Source organism: Musa acuminata, chromosome BXJ2-7 (assembly GCF_036884655.1).
Source record: "Musa acuminata AAA Group cultivar baxijiao chromosome BXJ2-7, Cavendish_Baxijiao_AAA, whole genome shotgun sequence".
Classification (NCBI taxonomy): domain Eukaryota; kingdom Viridiplantae; phylum Streptophyta; class Magnoliopsida; order Zingiberales; family Musaceae; genus Musa; species Musa acuminata.
The window spans coordinates 23,366,124-23,389,776 of NC_088344.1; the positions used below are offsets into that span (position 1 = coordinate 23,366,124).

A 23,653-nucleotide genomic window follows, 5' to 3' on the forward strand; every position below is an offset into this window, starting at 1 on the left:
TCGGAGGTTGGTAGCTATGATAATCGTCAAATGGATCATTTGGTCAGTGGTGCGGTCCTGTAGATTTACGAGGAATTGTTTGCTTTGAGCGATAGGTGTACGATTTTATCCTTTTCAAAATAGGTAAGTTCCAAAATATATCTCTACGGATAAAGAAGATTCGATAGACTTACGAATAGTTGGTTCACATAGTTGTTGCGGAACTAAATGACTTTATTAACATATAAACATTACATCAATCATATCACATGATCTTAAACTTAAAAAAAATAATTTAACGATGTAACGCTATAAATCAAAACCACATGACGCAAACGGACAACTTTCATTATTTGTATAATATCGATGACACGTTGGACCAAAGCACCCTTATGGATCTTTGTTTTTTGTCACATCATGCTTTGGGGTACCTCTTTATCTAAATAATGCAAACCACCTCTAAATTAATTTGTAATCATCCAATAAGCGAAGCTATTGTATTTGATAGAAGGGATTAAACTCTAGGTAATCGATGAAACCCTCACGTCACTCCCTTCTTATTCCCGCATCACATGCAATCGGGTCACAATGACCCAAAAATGTGCATCCATTGACGTATCATCATAACGATCACACCGACGCTGCATATTGTTACATCAATTCAATTTATTATATGTCTCGCTGTTTCTTTACATTTTCTACCCACCTTAATTTTTATATTATTATAAAATATATATAATTAATTAAAGAACAAAAAAGGTCGATCATAAACAAGAAGATTTTTTTTTTACAAAATTTTCATGTTTTGTGTATTTCATATCTCCATTTTATTCTTTCTCAAACATCATCTCTAATTTTAAAAATACTCAAACAATATCACTTTAGAAAGACTATATAAGATGTACTTCAAAATACTATTAAATAATATAAATATATTTTTAATCATAATCAAATTAATTATGAATCCAAATATATGATATTATACTGACTCATGACCAATGACAATCAAAAAGATATAATATGATATTTCATATAATATTTTTTAATAATATTTATAAAATTTTCAGTATCTCAATAAAACACCATAAACATCATAAAGAGTCAAAACCAAAATATTTTTATAATTAAAATTTAATAAAATAAAAAATTTAAAAAGTGATACTTTTAAAAAATATTCAAAGTATAGATATTTTCTAGAAAATTCGTTCAAGAAAAAAAAAGAAAAAGTAATGTTATTGTAAATGCGAAAAAACTCATATAAAGTAGGAAATTTGTACGTATTTGTTTGCGTCGGGGCACAGCGTTATATTACTTTATTGCCCCCTCTCTCTCTCTCTCTCTCTCTCTCCCGCAGACCCCATTCCTTTCTCCTCGTCTCTCTCCCTCTCTCGCTCTCGCTGTAGCTTCAAATATGAACGGCGGCGGCGCTAGGGTTTCGATCCCGCCGAGCGTGCGGCGGACGATCCAGAACATCAAGGAGATCGCCGGCCACCACACTGACGAAGATATTTACTCGATGCTAAAGGAGTGCGCCATGGATCCCAACGAGACCGCCCAGAAGCTCCTCCTCCAGGGTCTCCTCTTTCCTCCTCCCAGTCTCTGTTCCCTCTCCTGGAAGTGGCTTGATTTCTCGATTCCTTATTTGGATTTTATGAGCTGATATCATGCTCCGGGTTGCCGTTCCTTGGTCGATGCCGTTTCCTCATTTTTGTTGCACTTTTGAGCTAGCTTCTTCCCCTAGTTGAACTTGTTTAGACTCTTTTCGTTGTTATGGTTTAAGTCTATTAGTTGATATTTTGATGGATCACTAGTTAACCGTGCATTTTGAGGACGAAAGAAGTTACTTTTTGACATCGAGATAATATTTTGGCTATTATACGATATCTTCATTTGCTGCCTCTCTTGTCTGACCGGTTTATTGCAAACATTTCTCTTTGAATCGATTTTGACTTACTGGTCTCACCATTCCTTTTACTTCTCCATGACATTTACTCTTTTAAGAGTAATTCGAGTGGAATATTCTACAGGATTTAGTCTAGTGTTGCCTTTTCTTGCTAATGATTTACTGAACCCTTTATTTTGTTTATATTTGATTTTTGAAGATTTAATGGGAGTACAGATACGTGCCTGTTGATTATTTTTTCCTTTTTAATGTAATTTGTTATCAGTGTCATAATAGCGGGAAAAATGATGTTGACTAAAGGATAGTGCGACATCTTTTATAGCTTCAGTTTGCTTCGTATGGATCCTTCTTTTTCTTAGTCAGATTTTGCTGCACCAAGTTTGATACTTAGTTGAGGCAGATTTCTTTTTATTCTTATCCCGACAAGCACATACGCATCATTTGCTAATTCAGCACCCTCTCCTTTTTGTTGGCACGTGTTTCCGTGCATACTTACTTATGTTCTACTTTCATCTTTCAAGTACTAATAAGTTTCCTTCTTTTGTAATTCAGACACTTTTCATGAGGTGAAAAGGAAGCGCGATAAGAGAAATGGGGTAAACTGGATTTACTTTGTGTTTGTTCTTAACCTTGACAATCTTCATCTTTTCCATGCCCCTGTCGACTAAGAATGCCTTCAAATTACAAATCATTGATTTTGGTTTATGCTAGCATAGTACCACTCTGTGCTCAAGCGATGGTCAGTCATACTGACTAATAATAGCCCAGTCTGTCTTCTAGCAGAATATTTTCTTTGCTTTTTCTAGTATAGCAAAAACTTTTTCCTATTACATGGCTAAAGTAAGACTGATGCAATCTGTTTTGATATAACGCTCATATTTCTTTAAGAAAGCTAAAAAATTAAACAAGTAGATTTGGATTCAGGTAGATCTTTTTCATTCATGTTGGCTGATGATGTAATAAGTTCTAAGATTTGGATTCATGTCTCAGAAATCAGAAGTCATACTCAAGATTTCGTGACTTACATCTCTGGCATGATCTCACAAGCATGTTGTGTGATCATGTTGCTATGCTAATGTTCATTAATTTCGACAGAATGTGAGAGAGCATTCAGATCGTAGATGGAGGCCAGGGGCATTAGGGCGAGGAGGTGGCAGAGGTCACCAAAACTTTTCTAACCGCTACTTATCCAATGGTATGTATTTATCCTTACAAAACACAGTTGAAGTTTGACTTTCATGTCAAGGAATCAGCTTGATGCATTTGAATATTTTGTTTGATTGCATGTGCTTATTGTCATTTGAGTTTCTACTGCAGTTTCACAAGTCTCACTGTAAAAATATACTGGTTTGTTGATAGACATATTTCCATTTAGCATGTAATCAGTGCTCTGCATGCTTCCCGCTGCAAAAATCTCAATTTGTGTCCAACTTGACTAGTTTGTATGTGGAGCCTGAGCTCATTACTCATGAAGCTCCACTCTATTGGTGTGCATCCTGTAACTGGTGACATTTCTTATCTGCTAAATGCTTGAATCAGATTATCATGAACTACTTATTCTTCTACCTAAACCATGCATTACATCAAATGTTAATGGGCAGCTGTCACAATGCAACTGTGCTATTTCTAGTTTGCTTGTTATTGAAACAAAAAGGATATGATTTTGTCTTGTCAGATGTTGCTGACAGTAGAAACATTACTTCTGGTAAGGAGAATGGAGCGGAACAAGGCCCAGACAAAGACAATACATCTTTTTTACCTATTGCTACTGGCAAAGGGAACAAATCTACAACTTTCATCTCAAGGTACTTGTGAGCTAGGACTCTGGTGATATCATCAAACTAGAATCATGTGATTAAGTCAAATGCCTACATAGATAAATAGCATGCTCTGATGCTGTGTTGTTTTTCATGGAGGATTTTGCTCAGTGTTCAGTGAGTTTTACACTTTTACTTGCCTGATTTGAATTTTGATAAATTTTGTCCCTATAACTTAAATAAGATGTTTGTGATACTGTAGTCCCTAGCAAATTGAATGTGGTCCAATGTGATTCATAGTTTGTATTACGTCATATGTGTTTCGTTATATCATGGTATTACGAGTGTTTAGATGGAATTGGAACAATCACTTTGGGTTTACTGTCTGCATTTTGTGGTATTGAATTTCTTGGTCTGGAGGTTGATATTGAAAACATAACCATGTCGAGAATAGCATCTAAAACAACTTCAAGAAGAGTAGAAAATTTATTTTTTCTTCTTCGTCTCCCGGAGTCTTTTAGAGGGTTGTGGAAATCCGGTGTCAGACTCCGGGTGTTTGGTGAAGTCATCCAGTGAGAAGCTGGTTCTCATCTTTAATAGTCAAATAGTTATTAATTTTATCCGGAAACAATTGAACAGATAATTGCTTTGATGGACATCAGTTACTAAAATATGTTTTCAAACTTCACTCTCAACATATTAATATTATTATTATTATATACTGCACTTTCGTTCACTAGAATTGTGACATTACCTCTTCAACAATTAAAACGGACTTTTCCTTGGTTCATTCATGATGTGACATTCAAGATGTTTAAAAGGATCCTAATAAAATAAACAAGTATCATGTAATTTCTTTGGGCTGTTAGTTGTTAAGTGGATTAGCAACTTGGCCTTCTCCACCTATTCGTTGCATGTGCTAGATTGCTCTAGATATGAATTTGACATTGATTATGTTGTGGGCCTAATGAGAAAGTCCCATGTTCATTGATGAGGAGGCTTAGCAGCAGTTGATAGCCTTTGCGAAAACTTGAAAAAGGTGATTGTTCATGAAAATTGTTGTTTGGATAGACTGAAGACATCAAGCAGTATATTATTTTTGTTGTGTTGCTTTTCCTGCAGAAGAGGTTGACCGAGTAGTTTGCTTTTATTGATGAGAGAATGGACCAGTCAGTAACATTACTGAGCACATGCTTTGCCTCTATTACATAAGTGTTTGTAATATGATGAATTAAAAAAGAGATCATTAGTTAAGGGGTTTGGCAACAACATAGTTTCTTACAAGACTTTTATGGAGGTCGAGACTTCTTCCTCTTGGTTACAGGGTTATCAGTGATCTCTAACTTACATATGCCAGACCTTGTTTTCTTAAGGTGCTTTGCAGAGAAAAATGTATCATTGGTCCATGAGGAGAGCACTACCATTCCTCAAGAACCGTTGCCCTTGAAAAATGTAAAAGTTATGAGTTGGCTGTTTAATTGAGTGGCATCTAATTTGACTGTTGTTTGCTATTAACTGATTCTTATGAACTTGCCAATTCAGAGTTAACAAGTCCATTAAAATGAAGTAGACCACTTAAAATGACTGTTCTTTTTCTGTCAACTTCTAGAGAGATTCAGGTTTTGATGTAGGCAATGAAAATTACATGCCTTGGCTTCAAATAAATTTGGTATGCTTGTATTGGATGAACTTTCTATGTTTTCTTCTGTAGTTACTTCTGTCAGTTAAAAATATATGCAGTTCCTTTTCTTTGGCATAATTTTATGTTTTCTGTGCTTGCTATATCTTTCTAATGCCTAGTAATTTCAGTACTGTATCTGGCATCACAAACAGTCGCAACGAAACAGATATGTTGTTGTCATCTCAGGGATGTTTGTCCCAGGTATCTAGTGATAGTACCATAACCTCAAGGGAAGAATGTTCTGCTAAAACCAGTAAGATATGGACTACCTTGTTATTTCATAGTGATGTGAAAAATTGTTCCATATCTGGACAATTTGCACTAGATTTTGGACCAATTCTCATCATTTGAGAGAATGTCATCTGTTCCATGTTTCCATGTGTCATCTGCAGATCTTGTGACTGTGCCATCACCTGTTGGCTGTAGCCCAGGTAAACTGGGTACTATCATGCATGTAATCCAGTGTGGAGAAACAGTTGTTGAAATGGTGACGAACAAGGTTGTGTGCGATGCTGTCTCACCTCTGATGGGAAAAGGGTCCAAAGAAATGAGCAGTTCATATGTAAATCGAGAGATCCAGGTTAAGTCAAAAGGATCTGAAGCAAATCAACTCACAGGTGCTTCTGAAGCTGCATTTTCATCTTCTGAAATGGGACCTACAGGAAGCAGATCATCTAATTATGGTAACCATTCCCAGCAGCCAGTTGGTTCACAGAAAGGTACTGTTTGACCCATGGTATTTCACATTTTTGTTGCTTATATTCTGATAAGGGATATTCTTGTCTTGATAGATTGGTTATTTGAAGTTTTGGGATACTGTTATTAGTTACGTTAACTTAGTTTGTGATGAAAATTATCATTGAGTTGCCTGGGGCTTAGAGTGCAGTTGTCAAATTATCAAACTTTGGGGATGAATATTTTGTTGGCCATCAACTTGGCAGCATGTTATTCATGAACTTTCAAAGCCATAATTTGAGTATATTATCATAGTTTTCCTTCATTAAAGTCCTATATGCACCAAAACCAAATAATTTTAATTGTGTAGTTAGATTGGGATCAAATAGTGCTATTAAGATCTAACTAGGTATAGTTGAGTATGGTTTTTCTTATAGTTCTCTTATCTTTCTGTTTTATTCAATTATCTTGTAGGGTCTTATAGAAGATATGAAGCTCAGTTGGATTTTGGAGTGAAATAGGCACCTAATAATGCTGCTCTCAGGCATCTGATATTCAGCTTGATGATCAGTGTCAAGGGGGGGTTTTTAACTTGTAATAGTAAAAGAAAGGCTGATACTCTGCTGAATGAAACAATAAAGTTGTAGGCTAATAATTTATTTCCTTCTTTTAAAAATAAAAAAGAGACAGATTAACTACTTAAATGAGTTCAAAAGCCTCCAGAAGAATTGGGGATAGAAGGGGATTCGATTAAAATTTCGCACTGCCGGATCTCTGTAGTCCCAAGTACAAGAGATTTGCATCTCCTAAAATTGTTAATCAGTGATTAACTTGGTTAACTTCCCTACAGATATGATATATTTTCTGATTAGATAAAATGACTGCAAAATACAAGTAATCTTTGATGATTTTCATGGTAGTTGAGTTGGCTTGTTTTCCACGGAATCAGTCAGTCAAGACTAATTTTTAGCTTGTTCTTGACCACTGAAGCACATTCCATGTAGACCCTTCAAATATCATTGTATGTCAGATTTGAACTAGTGGTGAACAGAGCCAAATGCTGATGCACCAGCTTAAGAGTTTTTAATGACAGAGGATCCATTCATTTGATGTGAACCAAGCCAGAGAAGGAAATGCCAATATTGCAGATGGTAGGGGGTGGAATTCTCCTGAGTTTTGTGCAGGCTATTAAAGCATTGATGTCAATGAGCAAGAGTGCATTTCTGGAGGCAATGAAGAGCGAGGTTTTAAATACATGGACAACTACTAGTACCTGTGATCGATATGGTCGGTACACTGGTATATTTTTATGCTGGTACATGTTCACACTGTGCACAATCATACTGGGACAATGTTGTTGGTACACTCTGATTTTTGGAACCTTGATTAAGAGGCTCAAGTGGTTGTAAAACATGCTTTATATACTTTCATACATGAAAACAAATTATTTTAGTTAGATAATTTTCATACCGTTTAATAATGGAACTTTCCTGTTTAGCTGGTTACACTCGATCAGGTTTAGAGTGGTGATCTTTGTGTGCATCACTAAGAAACGAGTTTCAAAAGTGGATTACAAACATTTTACTCATTGATTGAAATAGTGGATTGTACAGAAGTTATAAATATAACCAGGCAGCAACAGAATGTTGTAATTATTGTAGCTTTTGAACCTGAAGTCAACTCACAAAATCAGTGTTGGGTTTCTGTCAAAGCAAATCTGTTCAGAAGAACCTTGGAACGCAACTTCCACTTTACTGGATAAAGAAATATTTACAATGGGATGATAGATGAGAACTTATTTTCTATATGATTGGGATAGATTGTTTTCTATAATTAAATATTTAAGGTCATGCTGCTGTTGTAGGAGATCGCCAGGACACCTGAGCTAGTGCTTGGTTGTAAACAAGCCTCAGACAGGTACATGGCCTAGATTGTCATATATACACATGAATCAATAATGTAAGTTTATATGCATGAATAAGTAGATCACAACATTGGGCAGGGTTTATCCAATATCACCTTGATATGTGTTTCATGTTTACCATCCTTGGTTCTTTTTATGGGATAATTTATAGGGAAATGAGTCCTCAAGACAATCTAGAGTATTAGATCAAGTAAATGACTATAACTGAATGTCACTGGAACATACTAAAGAATGCTAGGATTTTGTTGATTCTACAAGTTTGGTCTGCAAAATTGATATGGTTGAACGCAGTGTCTTGGTGCAAGTAACATCTCCTCTATGATTTTATGATTAACTTGGATGTTACCAATGGTCATGATGAAATCAATCTGTGGATTTGTAGGTCTGAGAGTTGCAGATAATGGAAATTATGTAGCACCTGAAAAAGGTTGAAACTGGTACTAAGATAAGAAACCACCAAATTCTATTGATTCTTTTTTAAACATATAATTTCCAGTTAGCTTGGTGTCAATTGAGATATGGTTGCATTTGGGAACATCTGGTTGCCTCTCTCCAGCTACTAAAGTATATGTATAAAAGAGTTAGGGTTGAGTCTAATAAATTTTTGATAATTAATTGTTGAACTTTAACAAATTAAGAGTGTTTCTGATTCTGATGTACATGATATTATATTTTTATATAAAGCATGAAATTATTACTTTACATTATTTTTTGGTTTGATATATATATTGTTTTAGCACATGGTCTGTGCTCTGTTGTCTGACTTTGCATTTTGCTTCTCCTTGTTTGATTTTTTTATATTCAGCAGTTGTTCCTAATAAGGAGTGGAAACCAAAATCAGCACACACGGATCATACCCAGGCATCTGGAATTGCTGGCAATTATGATGTACCTATGATGGGCAATGCTGTCTCTCAGTCAGTATCAGTGCCAGCCTCATGCTCTGTTGAACGGGAGGAAACTATTTCAAAGCTTGAAAAGAAGCTAGATGAAGTGCAACTCTCAGTTAGACAACATGTGATCATTCCTGATCATCTTCAAGTCACAGGCTCTGAAAGACATGGGTTGAGTTTTGGAAGCTTTGATGCCTGTTTCAACGTCGATTTTGCAAATGGCGACAAATGTGACAAGAGTGCTACACAATTATCAGGATCGCTTCAAGAGAATGAAGAAAATGTTGAGCAGCCTTCTTCATGGTCAGATATTCCATTGTGTTGGTACTGACGTTCTGTTCTACAATTTTGATCCTTGTTTCTTGTTTATTTGAGATTTGAAGTTTAGATGATATGTTTGTGTACTACCCTTTTATTTTTCAATATCAATTAATTTTAGCGAGTTGAGAATAATGTTTTATTGACCACGTTGTATGGCTTTTAGTTATATTCAGTTCAGGAGATAACATGTCATGGAAGAGCATTCAGCATTCACTAACATGCAGTAAGCACTTGTTTTTATATCGTTTCACTACACCTATTAGTTCTTCAAGCAAAATTTTGGCTTATTTGATATAAATTTCTTACATACTTCACCTTGGTTGTGAATATAACAAGGATGTATCTTTGTAGTGCCTCCACAAGGGAGAATTGTTTTTCAAATCAATTACATTAGTACTTGGCATTCAGACTATTTGGTTGATGGTCCTGTAAATGTATTAATTTTTTATAGTAGTTTGTCATCTGTGTTTATTAAAAATTATAGTTTCTATCATGATATTTGATTATGTAACGCATGCCTGTACTAGAATGCCCTAAAGTGAAGTCCTTAGACAATTGTAACATTTTGTGTCACAATCCTTTTACATAAAGCTAATTTCTGAAAAGTGCCAAATGCCAGTTTAGTTGATAACAAGCCTGTGTTTGTCATTGAATTAAATAGACATCTTTACATTGTGTTCTGGTAATTTTTGCTATAATTTACTGATCCATTCTGCTGTCAAAATTTGGTTTTCTTAGCCTTGTATGTTTCTTTCTTTTCGAGTGCAGTATTCATATTGCATCCTCAGCTTCTCAAGAAGACCATCCAGATCATATACAATCACCCAGACAGATGCCAGAAAATTATTCATCAAGGGAAGCTGGGATTTATGGCACATCAGCTACAAAAGAGTATGGCCAAGCCAAACAAGAACCTGTTATAGCCCCAGAAGATCCTAAAATTCCAGTTGTTCCATCTATATCCATGAATTCAACATTTGGATTGGCACCGCAAATGTTTGGAAACCAGTTTGTACCCTTCTGGAGCTCCGAGCCTGGGGCATGTGATACTAATCTGCCAAACTTTGTGGTATATATTCCTACTATTAGATCTTTTTGCAGATCTTTTTTGCCTTTTGTTCCTTTAATGGTCACATTCATTGTAGCTCAAGCATCCAAAATTTTCTGTTTATTGCAATCTTATTTGTTGGAATTAATATTTTGTATGTGTGGTCCATTGCATTGTAACTAACATGGATATTAGTCATAGGATGTGACAAAAATGTTCGCTTGAGTTTTGGGTCTTTTGTCTCGACTATTAGATTCTCGGTAAGCTAAGCTGTAGTTGCTTTTTCACATTTGGTTATTTGCAGCCTCAGGTTAGTACAAATGCTTTTACTCGTTTGCTTTTACAATTGCTTTGTCTCAGCTTTTACACATTCAGTGCAGACTCGGGTTTTAGTAGTCTAGATAGGGTTTGGGATGGGTGAAGTTTCTTGCTTTCTTTGTTATTTTTTCTGTTCCTCAGCGTTATCTTCACAATGATTATGTGGGCCCTCCTAATTTATTTCAATTTCAATTCCTTTTTGTATGTTCTCACAATTCTCTCGTCCTACTGCTGTTGCGAGTAGTCATTTTCTCCTTTCTTCGCATGTAGTACCTCTGCTGGGTACAATAGTAACATGGTGGTTGTCCCTGGTACTCAGTTTGGCCAGGCACAACAAGCGGTTGGTTCAGGTGAATTTCTATGCATTTTCTTAGTCATGAAGAAAACATAGTTTTACAAGAGATTGGTGAAAGCACAGTGCTTTATCGATCTCATAGGAACCTGCTTCTAAAAATTATGTGACCACCTATTTTTCCTGTGTTAATTTTTAAATTATGTGATCACCCATTATGCTTAATCCATCTGATGTTTTTAATATCGGTCAGACCATTATATATAAAGTAGTATTTCATGGTCCGACCAAGTACTAATACTGGAACATATAGCTTGATAGTGGTACATGTACAATTCATTTTCTATTATTTTGTTCAATGATACCTGATAGTAAGGGTGACTCACATGACGATTGCAACATGTAATAGATTTCAAACTTAAATGAAATTATTTATTTGTATATCCGGGCCTTAGATTTGTTAGTAGCAAGGATGGTCTCTTAAGTTTTTCAAGATAATAATTGCTTATGTTATGTAAACTAATTTTTTTAATCTAAATTCATGAAGGGGCTGTTTAGTTGCTTGCCTGCAAGTGGACTGCTTGCTGGTCATTCTGCAGCAAGTAGTCCACTTGCATGCATTTGGTTGCATGCAGGTAAACCACTTGAAGCTTGTCTACACACAACTTTGTCCTCTCCAGCTGCAGGTGGATATGCAATTGAAATTCCATTTGTCATACCTTCTAGGTGGGTTGCAAAAGAAAATTTGATTTAGATACTATATCCGACCGCAAAACTCTCTCTACTTTAGACAGCATAATCATTCCTTCTTCCTTTCCAAGACCTGCAACTGCTACTTGCAGATGATTTTAGTTGTAGGCAACCAAATGCTCCCAACGTGGATATCATGATGAAAATGAAGCAAGAATATCTAGCATTTAATTTCTATTGAAAGAGACATCTTATTTTATTACGTGATAACATCTTACATCATACTGAGACTTCCTTGGTTGCAAGCTAACAACATTTTTTGTTGGAATAACATTTTTTTCTGCTTCATGTTCAGCATTTTACTGATTTCTTTACCATGTGTTCTCTATATTTCTTTTCTTATTAGAACACCAATGCTTTGTTGTTCCATTACAGAATGGGAGCTCTGTTATTTTATCTACAGCTGGGTCAACTCCTCTCGCAACTCAAGCAGTTGGTGCCATGCAGAGTTCTGGTGTTGTTTCCCAGCAACCAGTTCCCATATTTCGGCAAACTGCTGGTGTACATTTATCGCATTATCCAATTTCATATGGTCAATATTTCTCACCATTCTATGTTCCACCTCCTGCCCTTCACCCTTTTCTGAGTAGCGTTGCATTCCCTCAGCAACCTCATTTTGGCAGCATGTATCCACATCCTGGAACTGCAGCAGCTGCTGCCCCTGTCAAGTTCTCCCTTTCTCAATATAAGCCTGGTACTAACATTAGTAGTTCTGCTTTTATTGGAATCCCAGCGGGTTATGGAAGTTACAACTCCACCCCAACTTGCTACACATATAGTCCTGTTGTGAGTAGTGGTAACTCAACTAGCAAGGAGGATCTCAATTCAACTCAATTCAAAGAAAATAATATCTATAGTTCTGAGCAGCAGGTAATTTTCTCTTCTTTTATTTAGATTTGAGATATTAATTTTTATCCATGTGTGATTATTTGAAAGAAAAACCATTCTACTGCCTATAGTACAGAAATCTGAAAGCTGCCATTGTATTTTGAGAGCCACTATCATTTTTATAATGGCTCTTGGTCTCTCTATGGCTGCTCCCTTTGTTTGTTCAAGTGATCATCACTTCAAAGTTTTCCTTCGTGAGAGATGTCGGAGGTGACAATGATCTGCTTGCATTTTGTTAGGCTAGAAGTTTTCGAATTAACAAATATGCATTTAATTCACGAACACAGCCAAATTATCAAAGATTCTAGCAATCATTGGCTGAAACACTTTTGTAGCATAAACTGTCCTAGAGCAATATATTAATGATATATTTAAAAACTTTCTGTGATTAGCTTGTAAAGGGTGCTGCAAGTTTTTTTTTGGTCCTGGATAGTGTAAAATAAATGATAATAAAGAAAAGAACTGGTTTACTTCAAATATATTGCCTCTATATAGTGATTGTGGATTCAGGTTCGGACAAGCCCAGATGGCGAATTACTTTTATACAATCTCTACTGTAATTTCTATTCACTAAGTCTGATTTCTTGTAATTTGTCTTATTTATATCCGAGTTACCATTCTCTTTAGCAGAGTGAAGGTTCAGCTGCTTGGATTCTGGCACCTGGGCAGGACAATTCCAGTCTTCAGACTGCTACTACTTTCTACGGTATGCCGCCTCATATGACATTAGCACCCACACAAACTGGCCATGGTGCCTTGGGTGGGATCTACCACCCTGCATCCGCTGCTGTTCATCCTCTTGTCCAGCAGTCTCAGGCTGCGGCTGGAGCAGTAGAAATGGTGGGCCCTGCTGCGGGTGTTTATCAACAGCCACAACATGCACAGATAAATTGGACTGGTGATTATTGAGCGGAAAGCTGAGGCTTTGCAACAGTAAGCAACGAATCAAAAAGTTTGGAGGCTAGTTTTGATTGCATCTGGAAAGCTACTTGGGAAGCCTGATCCAAAAGGGTGTGGATAGATTTCGTTATCAGATGTTGCCGATAGTAGAGGTTATACTTCAGAGACATCCTGCTTGTTTGCTCTCTCAGTTGCCGGAGTTGTCCTTATTGGTGAAAAGCTTAAATTTTTGTCTTTTGGATCCTCCTCTTCTGATGAGCATCAGATGACAAAAACTTGGGAGGTGTAACACATTAAGTTGGTGAGTTATAATTCTTTCTAGCGTCGTACCTGTAAAGTAAATTTTGATGGCAAGAGAATGTATACCCACTGTTGTACTTTGGTATGATGGAAATAACAGTTCATTATCATTTCACTCATGCGGTTGATAAAATTATCGGTGATTGCATATGGGGGCTTTGGTTGCTGATGGGGAAATATTCGTCCCAATTAAGGCTCGGCATGTGGCACCTCAGTTAATATGAGGATAGGAGATGATTGTCAAAAGGAATATTCTTTCTCAGAATATATTTTTTCTAGGTAAATCGATTTAAAAAATTAATTATGTTATAAAAATTATTATTTATTAAAATTATTTTGCTTTCATCGGTTATTGATAAAGCATTGAAGGGCCCACATCGAGAATCTTATTTAATTTTATTCAAATTAAAATTTTCTTCGTGAAAGATGATTTTGGGATGAGCGTTTAAGTCCATATCAATCTTCGAGCGAACGTTCAAGCCCTCACCTTGGTCATATCGGACTTCTTGTGCACATAGACTTAGATAGAGTCATCGATATTTTTCTTATCATTTTTTTGCGAAGAAGGTTCATATCGTAAGAATGTCATCTTGTCAACTTGCTCAATGAGTGTTCTAGTAAGGACATTTCGTCTCATATTGGACTTCTTGTGCACATAGACTTAGATAGAGTCATCGATATTTTTCTTATCATTTTTTTTGTGAAGAAAGCTCATATCACAAGAATGTCATTTTGTCAACTTGCTCGATGAGTGCTCTAGCAAGGACATTTCGCCTCGAACCATATTGCAATCGAAATGGCTTGAAGCACGTTGTTTGATGAGAGCACAATTAAAATAGTTTCGAAGAATTCCCATCGACAACAATGTGGTCGAAATGACTCAAAGTATTTTTTTTCAATGATAGCGTGATTGCAACAGCCAAAGCATCCCAACATTCAACATATTCTTCACGCGCGAAAACATTTGATGCGTCTTTCGTTGACAAAAGCATCTGATGCATCTTTCATAGATGAAAGCACCCAAAGCTTATGATACCTTCCTCGGGAACAAAGCATCTAAAGTGTCTTTCATGAACAAAAACATTCGAAGCATCCAATGCATCCATAAGTGTCACGTCTTTTACGGGGAAAAGCATTTGAAGTGATCGTTGGACGTTCACGTCGAGAATCTTATTTAATTTTATTCAAATTAAAATTATCTTTGGACGTTCGAGTCCTCACCTTGGTCATATCGGACTTCTTATGCACATAGACTTAGATAGAGTCATCGATATTTTTCTTATCATTTTTTTGCTAAGAAGGCTCATATCACAAGAATGTCATCTTGTCAACTTGCTCAATGAGTGCTCTAGCAAAGACATTTCGTCTCGAACCATATTGCAGTCGAAATAGCTTGAAGCACGTTGTTTGATGAGAGCACAATTAAAATAGTTTCGAAGCATTCCCATCGACAACAATGTGGTTGAAATGACTCGAAGTATCTTTTTTCGATGATAGCGTGATTGCAACGGCCAAAGCATCCCAACATTCAACATGTTCTTCGCGCGCGAAAACATCTGATGCGTCTTTCGTAGACAAAAGCATCTGATGCATCTTTCATAGATGAAAGCATCCGAAGCGTATGATACCTTCCTCGCGAACAAAGCATCTAAAGTGTCTTTCATGAACAAAAACATTCAAAGCATCCAATGCATCCATAAGTGTCACGTTTTTTACGGGGAAAAGCATTTGAAGTGATCGTTGTATCCTTAACAAACAAAAGCATCCGAAGTATCTAGTACATCCTTTGCGGACAAAAGCATCCCAATGGTCGATGCATCATTCAATGACACAAGTATCTTTAATGCATGATAATGTAAACGAAAGCATCTCAACGATTGATGGATCCTACGAGTATCTTCGACATGGACCCAACTTGCCTGATGTGGGTTGGTCGGCATTCGGATCAAATTCTGTTGAATGCATTCTCCGTAGACCAAAAGTGTCTTTCTGTCTTTTTAACACAATCTACCTGATGTGGGTGGATCGAATTCGACGTAAGGCGAGCAGATCAGCCGAACTCGGAGCTAATTCACTAGATTTGAATAGGTGGGCAAATCAACCAAGCCAAGTGTCCTCCTAACTTCCTTATGCGGACAGCAGATCAGGAGCTTTTATAGCTGATTGATTGGGCCCAAAAAAGCAAGCTCTTCGACATGGGCAGATCCGAATGGCCATTCCTGATGTGGGTCCATCGGCCCCACTGCCAGTCGGCCAGGCGGACGCACGACGTGGGCCCTCTAAATCCCACTGCAAGAAGAGCAAGAGCCCACCGCCCGGTGTGGGTCCCTGGACATCCCCGACAATAAAGATTGGGTGACAAGTGTTTGTTTGGTGTGCGCCAGCCGAGCCGCGGAAGCTCCTCCACCGCTTCGAATGCAAAGTGTGCTCGAAGGTGGTGGGGCTGCAACAATCGGGCAATGCCGGCTGCAAAGTGTGGGCACTTGGGCGGCATAGGGATCGGCATCCTACCACCAACTTGTCGTCGGCCCATCAAATACGATCTGGATGCGGATGCCCATGGACCTCCACAACATCTCAGCATCTCACCGCCCGGCATAGATAGGCAATGCTACCAACTAGTAGTAGCAAATAGACCAAAACTTACCCCCCTTGCGATGGAGTGGGCACTTCAATTGTACTTTGCTAGATCAACTTCGGTCCAATCTCCACCATCCAAATCAGCTAAGTTACTCCATTGCTCGATCGATGGTTGAGCCATCCACCCTCCAAATCAGTTAAGTTACTCCATTGATCGACCAACCGATCGATCGAGAGACTCCCACACCATCTAGCATTGAGGCGATTCAAGCAATGTTATTTCCTTCATTGCATGACGCGCTGCGCTCACCCCTGAGCTAAGCTAAGCATTGGAGGGGTACATAATATGTCATTCTCAGACTAAGCATCAAAAGGTTGATGACCAATATATCAAACACCAATATACCAAACTAGCACACGATTGCACTTTCGAATCCCTTTAATAAGTGCTCGACATGTGACAACCCAATCGGACGAATGCCGAGAGCACATTTTAGTCATATCTCATAATATCCTCTCTAGTTAAGCCAACTATACAAAGCCAACCATACCAAAATTACTTCATGGAGGAATCACATCTAGAATCTCAATCAACCTTGATCTTCATACGAGTGTGTTGATCTTCATACAAGTCACACTCGAGCCTAGACTACCTTGGGCTAATCTATATATCACTAATATTCTACATTGTTTCAAGTCTCTGGACTGGTTAAAACTAATATTTGATTTAGGGCAACTTACGGAAACTTGAAAACCTTAACGAAACTAAGGACGAATCTTGATCATACTCATCCCCAACCTACGGACTCACTTCAAGGAGCCAAGCTCTTTTGTGTTGCATAGCCACTTTCATAATTACTTAAAAGCATCGAAAATATGTTTTACCACTCAGCTCACCTCATGGAGTTTCTCCACGAGCTTATTTGAACCAAGGAGTTACATGATGATTACATGAACAAGGTTTCAACTATGAGGTAGCCATTCGAAATCCATTTCTTCATTTATATTGCAGACGAGAGAGAGGGGGGGCGGGGGCGGGGGTTCACCATTCAATGAATCCAAGCTAGCATTCTAATGTCTCAAGATGAAGAATTCTATAAGCATTTACCTTCAACAGTGACTGCGGCTGCATTCCTTATGAGGATTGAGGCACCATCAATTTCTGAGTCACAATCCATGCAAAGCACCTACAAGACAAGCTGTCGAGATTTTGCAAGCTTCAAATGAATTCAGACCTAATATGTAGTAAACCTCAACAAATTCATAAAATTCTAGATCGACAAAATCGAGCATGCCCCCTCATAGTTGTGCCCATCACCCTACGGAGGAACTAATGAAAAGGTGATGAAGCTGCATGCGTAGAGGACACAGAGAAGACCCTGCAGAAAAGGAAGGTAAGGGAGACACCAAATGGTCAGTTCATTGCAGGAGACACTGGGCAAATTCAACTAAGATGCCATTATGTGAGGCATCGGGCATCACCAGAGATCAATGAACCCAGACATAAAATCAGAACTAAGAACAGGATTGAATATTGGATCCTACCTAGTTTATGGACCGAGGCGATGCTCTGGTGTTTACGCCATTTTTTGGTCATTGTAATAAGCTTCGGCTCACAGGACCGGGCATGAAGATAGATACAAGTGCACATGCATATACAAAAATAAAAATAAAAGATCGACTAAATACGCATGGCACATAGGCCCATCAAATGCAGTTTAAATATGATAAGATGTCAATTTACCATTATAACCTAACCAATATGTGAAAGAAGAGGGTGCTCAAACTTAAAAAATCAGCTAATTAAAACAAACAGTTCATAACTTGGGAGGATAGCAGCCTGAATATCAGCGTCGGCAATCATCTCTTCTGCAAAATAATAGGTTGAGTGTCAGTTCAGGAAGGTGATTCTTCGGTTAGCCAATAATTCTCAAATTGATACCGAGTCTATGAAATTGAAGTCTTCAGAGGAACTGGTTATAAATATTGGCATTATTCGTGGCCAATTTATCATCCTCAAGTAAGTTTTACTGCATAAATCAAAAGATGGATAGCTGTTGTAGGAAGCACAACAATTTTTGAATTCCATGGATGGTCTAAGCAATGACTGCAGAAGCATCGTCTGGTTTCATTGAGTAGAACAGATCCAAGACATCAGCATGATTACGGACGGATCCTGGAGATTTAGAAAGTATACCATGCGCCATGTCATGCCTGCCTGCTTTGAGTAGTGTTTCAAAAACGCGCATGAACACCGTTCTAGAAGGAAACTCCTTCACCGTCATAGCCTTCAGAAAACCCATTGCATCATCCACGGTCCCCGACTTTGACATATAACTTATATACGGGTCAATATACGGAGGAAAACCATGACTTTTCATCGGTTCCAGAAGACTAAAAGATTCCTTAAGGTACCCTTGATTTATGAACATTTCAATTAGAAACTTGTAGGTGCTGTGCCAAGGCTGTACATTTCTTTTAGTTACCATCTCATTTAGAACCTTGTGTGCATCTTTTATTTTGTCCTTCTGGCAATATCCTTTCATCAGCTCCTCAAAGGCACAACCAACATTTTCACCACCCCTTCTTTCTGTCATCACCTTGAAGCAAGACAATGCTTGTTCTAGTTCGCCAGCCACCGAATGTTTTTTGACCAAATATGTCCATGTCTTCACATCCAAACTATAGCCTTCATTTTCAATATTGTCCAAGTATTTGAAGGCTCCATCCGACCTCCCAGCATCACAAAGTCCGATGACTACCCGATCATGTACAGAACTATCAGCCGCAAATCCTCCCTGTTCCATGGCCGTTAAGACCTTATCACACTCCCCCAATCTACCAACGCTCCTCAAGGATTTAAGAACTCCACCAAAAACCGATCTCTTGATGGAATTTCCATCTTCCACAAAAATGCGGACAACCTGGGTAATCAAATCCAAATCTAGATCTTTACTCAAAACTATCTTCTTCAAGAGGAACAAGAAATCCTCAGGTGGAGGCTTCACTGTACCACTCATCGCAAACTCATACAAATCTGCCACTTCTGCAATCATCTTTCGCTGGTGAAACCAGTGTGACACTTTGATATATGTTTTCAACTCCAATTCATGACCCTGATCTCTCATCTTCCGAAGGAGATCCTGAAACTCATTGATGCAATCTTTTCGACCCAAAATCCTGGCCATAGCATTATAAACACCGCCATCAATCTTCAAGGACGACCTCTTTTCTACCTGCTCCATCAACAGCAAAGCTTTCTCAGGGTGCAGGCTAGTCAACTCCAAGACCACACCGACCAACTCGGATAACAAGCTGTCATCGATATCATCCAGCTTCTTTTGAAGGATTTCACCTGGTTCCTCTTCCCTCAAGATCTTGCAAATTTCCCGACTCGCCGTTTCAGCCTCGTTTCTACCAGTGATCAGAGAGTAGGCTTCATTCAACAAATTGACATCTTTCTCCATTTTCTCCTCGCGAAAACTCTTTGAGACGGACAAGTAGGTGGCTTTAGAGATCCCAAAGCCTTTCTTTCTCATGGTCCCAACAACACGCCAGAATTCCTCTGACCGCCCATTGTTTCGAAGGGTTTGAAGCATTCGATTGTAGGATTCTGAATTCAGCTTGACGCGTCCATCCTCCGAAGCGGAATGCACGCACTTGAGATCCCGAAGCACCAAATCCATGGTCTCCCGGTCGAACGAGAGGTCGAGGGACTCCAACTCTGCTTTGATCTCATCCGAACCGGCCGGATCCGACGAGAACCAGCGGATTGCAAGGTACGACGGAGAGCGAATCCTGCCGACAAACGGGAGGAGAAAGGAAGGGTTTTTGAGTTCCGGAACCTTCACCAGGAGGTTGGGAGGGCTAACTCTGGGGCCGCGGGAAGCGATCCAAGGGAGGCTTCGCAGCGAGAGATTCCTCCACGCATTCCTCATCCTCAGCGGGAGCTGATCCGATGGGAGATGGTAGGGCGCTTCGGATGGACGGCGACGCGATTAGGGTTTTGGGCAAGAATTCAGGGGGTTAGGGTGTTCTGTAGCATCGCCGCTCGATCTGGTTCGATTTTGATGGGCCCCATGTCAGTTAACCAATCATCAAGCGCGTAAACAAGGCGACACGAAGGAAGTATGCTTATCGGGTTAGAAGGCCTCGGTGATATTAATCAAAGATAATAAAAGGTTTATGAACACCTTTTTTAAATAATATATTTTATTTATCGAAAGAAGATATATTATTTTTGCCGAGGGAATTGTTGCTCGACACTTCGACACATCATCGCATCGTCGTATATAAATTAAACGATCAGGCGGCGGGCCCCGCGGATGGTGTGGCCACCGTGGCCTGTTCACGGTCAAATCCCATTATCTTGCCGCTAGCTACCGGTCAAGGGAAACGTCGGCCGGTTTGACTTACGGTGAAAGTTTTGACTTTCGGTGTGAACGGTGCGGGCTATTCTCCGACCTTGTGTAGAGTGGTTCATGCGACCCAAGCAGACGGAATGAAGGTGCAACAGACATTGGATATCATAGATTAGCTAAGTTCGACGACTATATTGTTCTAAACAAAGTCATGCTCATCGACAGATGCAGAAACGATGGATGATGCACGCACATTGATACACCGAACGAAGTTGGGATGTTTAGGTAGGACCAAAGGAGAAAAAGAAGACTGATCACCTGGTTACTTGCTTTTAGTACCGACTGGGGCTTGATCGAGCTTGCAGTATCGCATAACATATTGTATGTGGTATGTATCATGACATCGTTCACCATTTACGAGGAGAGATGAAGAAGACGAAGCCAAAGGTGCCGTGGTGCAAGACCCAGGCTGCCCTTGGCACTTCCTGTGGACTCATACAGCAGAAGAAGTCACGACCGGCGCCCATTTTAAGAGAAGAAAGGAATGGCCCTCCCCCAACCTCCACATGGTTCTTTTGGCCTTTCCCTTGTCCTTCATGCTCTGCTTCGTGTATATGCTGCCTCCCCGTCTCTGCTAGCTGTGGAGTTGAGTCATTTACCAAGTGCACTAGACATGCAATGCATGTGACATGGGAGATGAGTAGAGAGAGAGAGAGAGAGAGAGAGAGAGAGAGAGAGAGAGATTTATGGCTTCCGCAGCTGACGAGAGAAGAAAGCGTACGCGTGAGTTCCTTTCTATTGCAGCTTTTAAGGCTTTTGGTTGATACGAAAGCTGATTACTGATGCATGTGGTCTTGGGGTTCTTGTAGGTCACGACCATCGTCTCCTGCTCGCTCTGATGCATGTTCTGCCTGGCTCCCTGAATGCCATCTAAGAAGCTTTGTCGATGCAGTTGGCATACTTCCTAGTTGGCATCTGGGGAGCCATGCAGACACAGCATGCATGGCTGGTTTCAGGTGAGGTTGTATTCCTGTATCCCTCCCTATCCATTGTGAATTCGTTGATATGTATGCTTGCTGCTTTGTGGTTGCGCTGAGCAAAAGAATTTAGTTTCCGTCCCTTTTCTGAGGAAGCATATGCCAGTTTTTTCTTCTCAAGTAAATCCCCCCTCCCCCAAAGATTGATTCATTTGATTACATGAGTTTGACTCTCGATCTGATAGAGACGACCTTATCCACAGCTGATACATCCTGTTGGCTTTTGCTCTGGAATCTATAACCTGTACCATGCACTGCAAACGTAGTTTATGCTGAACAAGAATAATTCACTTTCGGTTGTGAGCATTCGCGAATAAAATTGAAGACTTGGATATGTAGTGTGTTTGAATGAACACAAACAGTTTATTACTTTGATGAACCATACAGAAACTCACTAGTCGAGTAATCCAAGAGTTTCGAAATGATTTCAGAGGTTGCTCTATACAGAAAAGTTTCATTCCATAACTTTTCACTAAAACACTTCTAGATGTACTGTCCGTAATGGCGACAAAGGTATTTGGTGGAGTCAACTTGTGTAGCGTTGTTGATCGATGAGAAGGAGTTTGAAATGGAAAACGAGCTGTGCGTCTTCTGCATCACATGATGCGAACTTGTCATTGTCTGTCGCTGAACTCCTCGGAGTGGGCACCCATTAGGTGTCCGCGTGTGTGGTGGAGACTCGTCCAACCCTCGAAAGTCAGATTGATTCGATATAAAAATGGTACTTTTCGTCGACTTTGAAGTTTTTGGGTACTCGTTCATGTAATTAATAAAAAGTAGAAGAAAATTTGTATAAGAATAAATATAAACATATCATAACACACAACGAAATTAAATAAAAATTATAATCAAATAGAATATAAAGGTTTACGTGAAAAATCCCTCTAACGTGAAGGAGAAAAACGACGTGACAAACTAGAGATAATCCACTATAAAAATAATGAATATACAAATCTCATAATCTTTTGCTCAAAACCCAAACAACAATTTCAAAAGAATAACTGGGATACATGGATTACGTCACTATACACAATATCCAAATTCTTCACAAATAATCACAACTAGAATCTACTATAAATCTGATCTAATCTGAGATGAGAACACTGCTTGGATAATTGAGAACAATGTCTCTACATTATTCTTCTCTTCTTCTCTTACATTCTCTTATTTTTCTATCATTTTTTTCTTTTTTTTAAATCAAGTTGCTGTTATAGTTTTCTGTCTCATTACTATAGCTTTTCTCCCTTTTTTCGTAGCCACCTCACCCCCCATATTAGATCTAAGATTAGATTAAATGAGAGGTGGGCTATGGGCTGAACTTGTGGGCTGTCAACCCAACAACCTCCCCCTTTAGCCCATAAAGGAGGCTGTCCGATGACACCTCAATGTGAAGCCATGTCGACCAGTTGTCGACATATCTCCCACCCTTCATTTGGTAAGGTCTTTGTCAATATGTCTGCTCCATCGTCATCCATGTGAATTTTCTGAAGCTGCAACTGTTTTTCTTCAATGACATTTCGAATCCAGTGGTATCTGACATCTATATGCTTTGACTTTAAATGAAAAGTTGGGTTCTTATACAAATGTATGACACTCTAGTTGTCATAATTCACCATATAATATAGCTCCCCATGCAAAAGTAAGTGTAAAACTTGATTTGGATTTTCTTATATCTATATCTCATGTCATATTTATATCTGTGTAACCTGTTAATAAAGGTAGTATAACTCCAAAGTTTAAACAAACCTTAGAGCTCCCTCTGAGGTATCTAAAGATCCACTTCATTGTTGTCTAGTACTCTTTACTTAGATTTGTAAGAAATCTACTAGTAACACCCACTACATATGCGATGTTTGGCCTCGTACATACTATTGCATACATTAAACTTTTAAATACTAAAGTATAAGGAACCTTTTGCATTTTCTCATTCTCTTCATCAATTGACGGACTCTGTTCTGAGCACAACTTGAAGAGACATACTAGAGGAGAACTAATTGGCTTTGCATTACTCATACTGAACCTTTCCAATATCTTCTCGATGTATTT

General features: G+C 38.7%; 2 protein-coding genes across 6 annotated transcripts; one reads left to right on the top strand and one right to left on the bottom strand.

The window, feature by feature from the left end:
• Window positions 1–1,300: 1,300 nt before the first annotated feature.
• LOC103981123 (GBF-interacting protein 1) lies at window positions 1,301–13,748 on the top strand. 5 transcript variants are annotated; one of them, XM_065117629.1, is made up of 10 exons: window positions 1,301–1,553; window positions 2,435–2,478; window positions 2,978–3,077; window positions 3,558–3,687; window positions 5,449–5,573; window positions 5,713–6,039; window positions 8,725–9,136; window positions 9,902–10,202; window positions 11,339–11,517; window positions 11,917–12,263. In XM_065117629.1, the coding sequence occupies exons 1-10, from the start codon at window positions 1,391–1,393 to the stop codon at window positions 12,125–12,127; spliced, it is 1,992 nt and encodes a 663-aa protein (XP_064973701.1). In that variant the 5' UTR covers window positions 1,301–1,390; the 3' UTR covers window positions 12,128–12,263. The 5 variants fall into 5 exon arrangements, with proteins under 5 accessions (XP_064973701.1, XP_009396005.2, XP_018685244.2 ...); XM_009397730.3 differs by lacking the exon at window positions 11,339–11,517 and adding an exon at window positions 13,057–13,748 and having other exon boundaries at window positions 1,303–1,553; window positions 11,917–12,411; XM_018829699.2 differs by lacking the exon at window positions 11,339–11,517 and adding an exon at window positions 13,060–13,748 and having other exon boundaries at window positions 1,303–1,553; window positions 11,917–12,411.
• A 4,143-nt stretch (window positions 13,749–17,891) lies between these two features.
• Window positions 17,892–20,260, bottom strand: LOC103981115 (small ribosomal subunit protein mS81 (rPPR8)). Its single transcript, XM_009397718.3, has 2 exons — window positions 18,152–20,260; window positions 17,892–18,078 (listed from the first exon to the last, which is right to left on the bottom strand). The coding sequence occupies exon 1, from the start codon at window positions 20,145–20,147 to the stop codon at window positions 18,306–18,308; it is 1,842 nt and encodes a 613-aa protein (XP_009395993.2). The 5' UTR covers window positions 20,148–20,260; the 3' UTR covers window positions 17,892–18,078; window positions 18,152–18,305.
• Window positions 20,261–23,653: the final 3,393 nt, after the last annotated feature.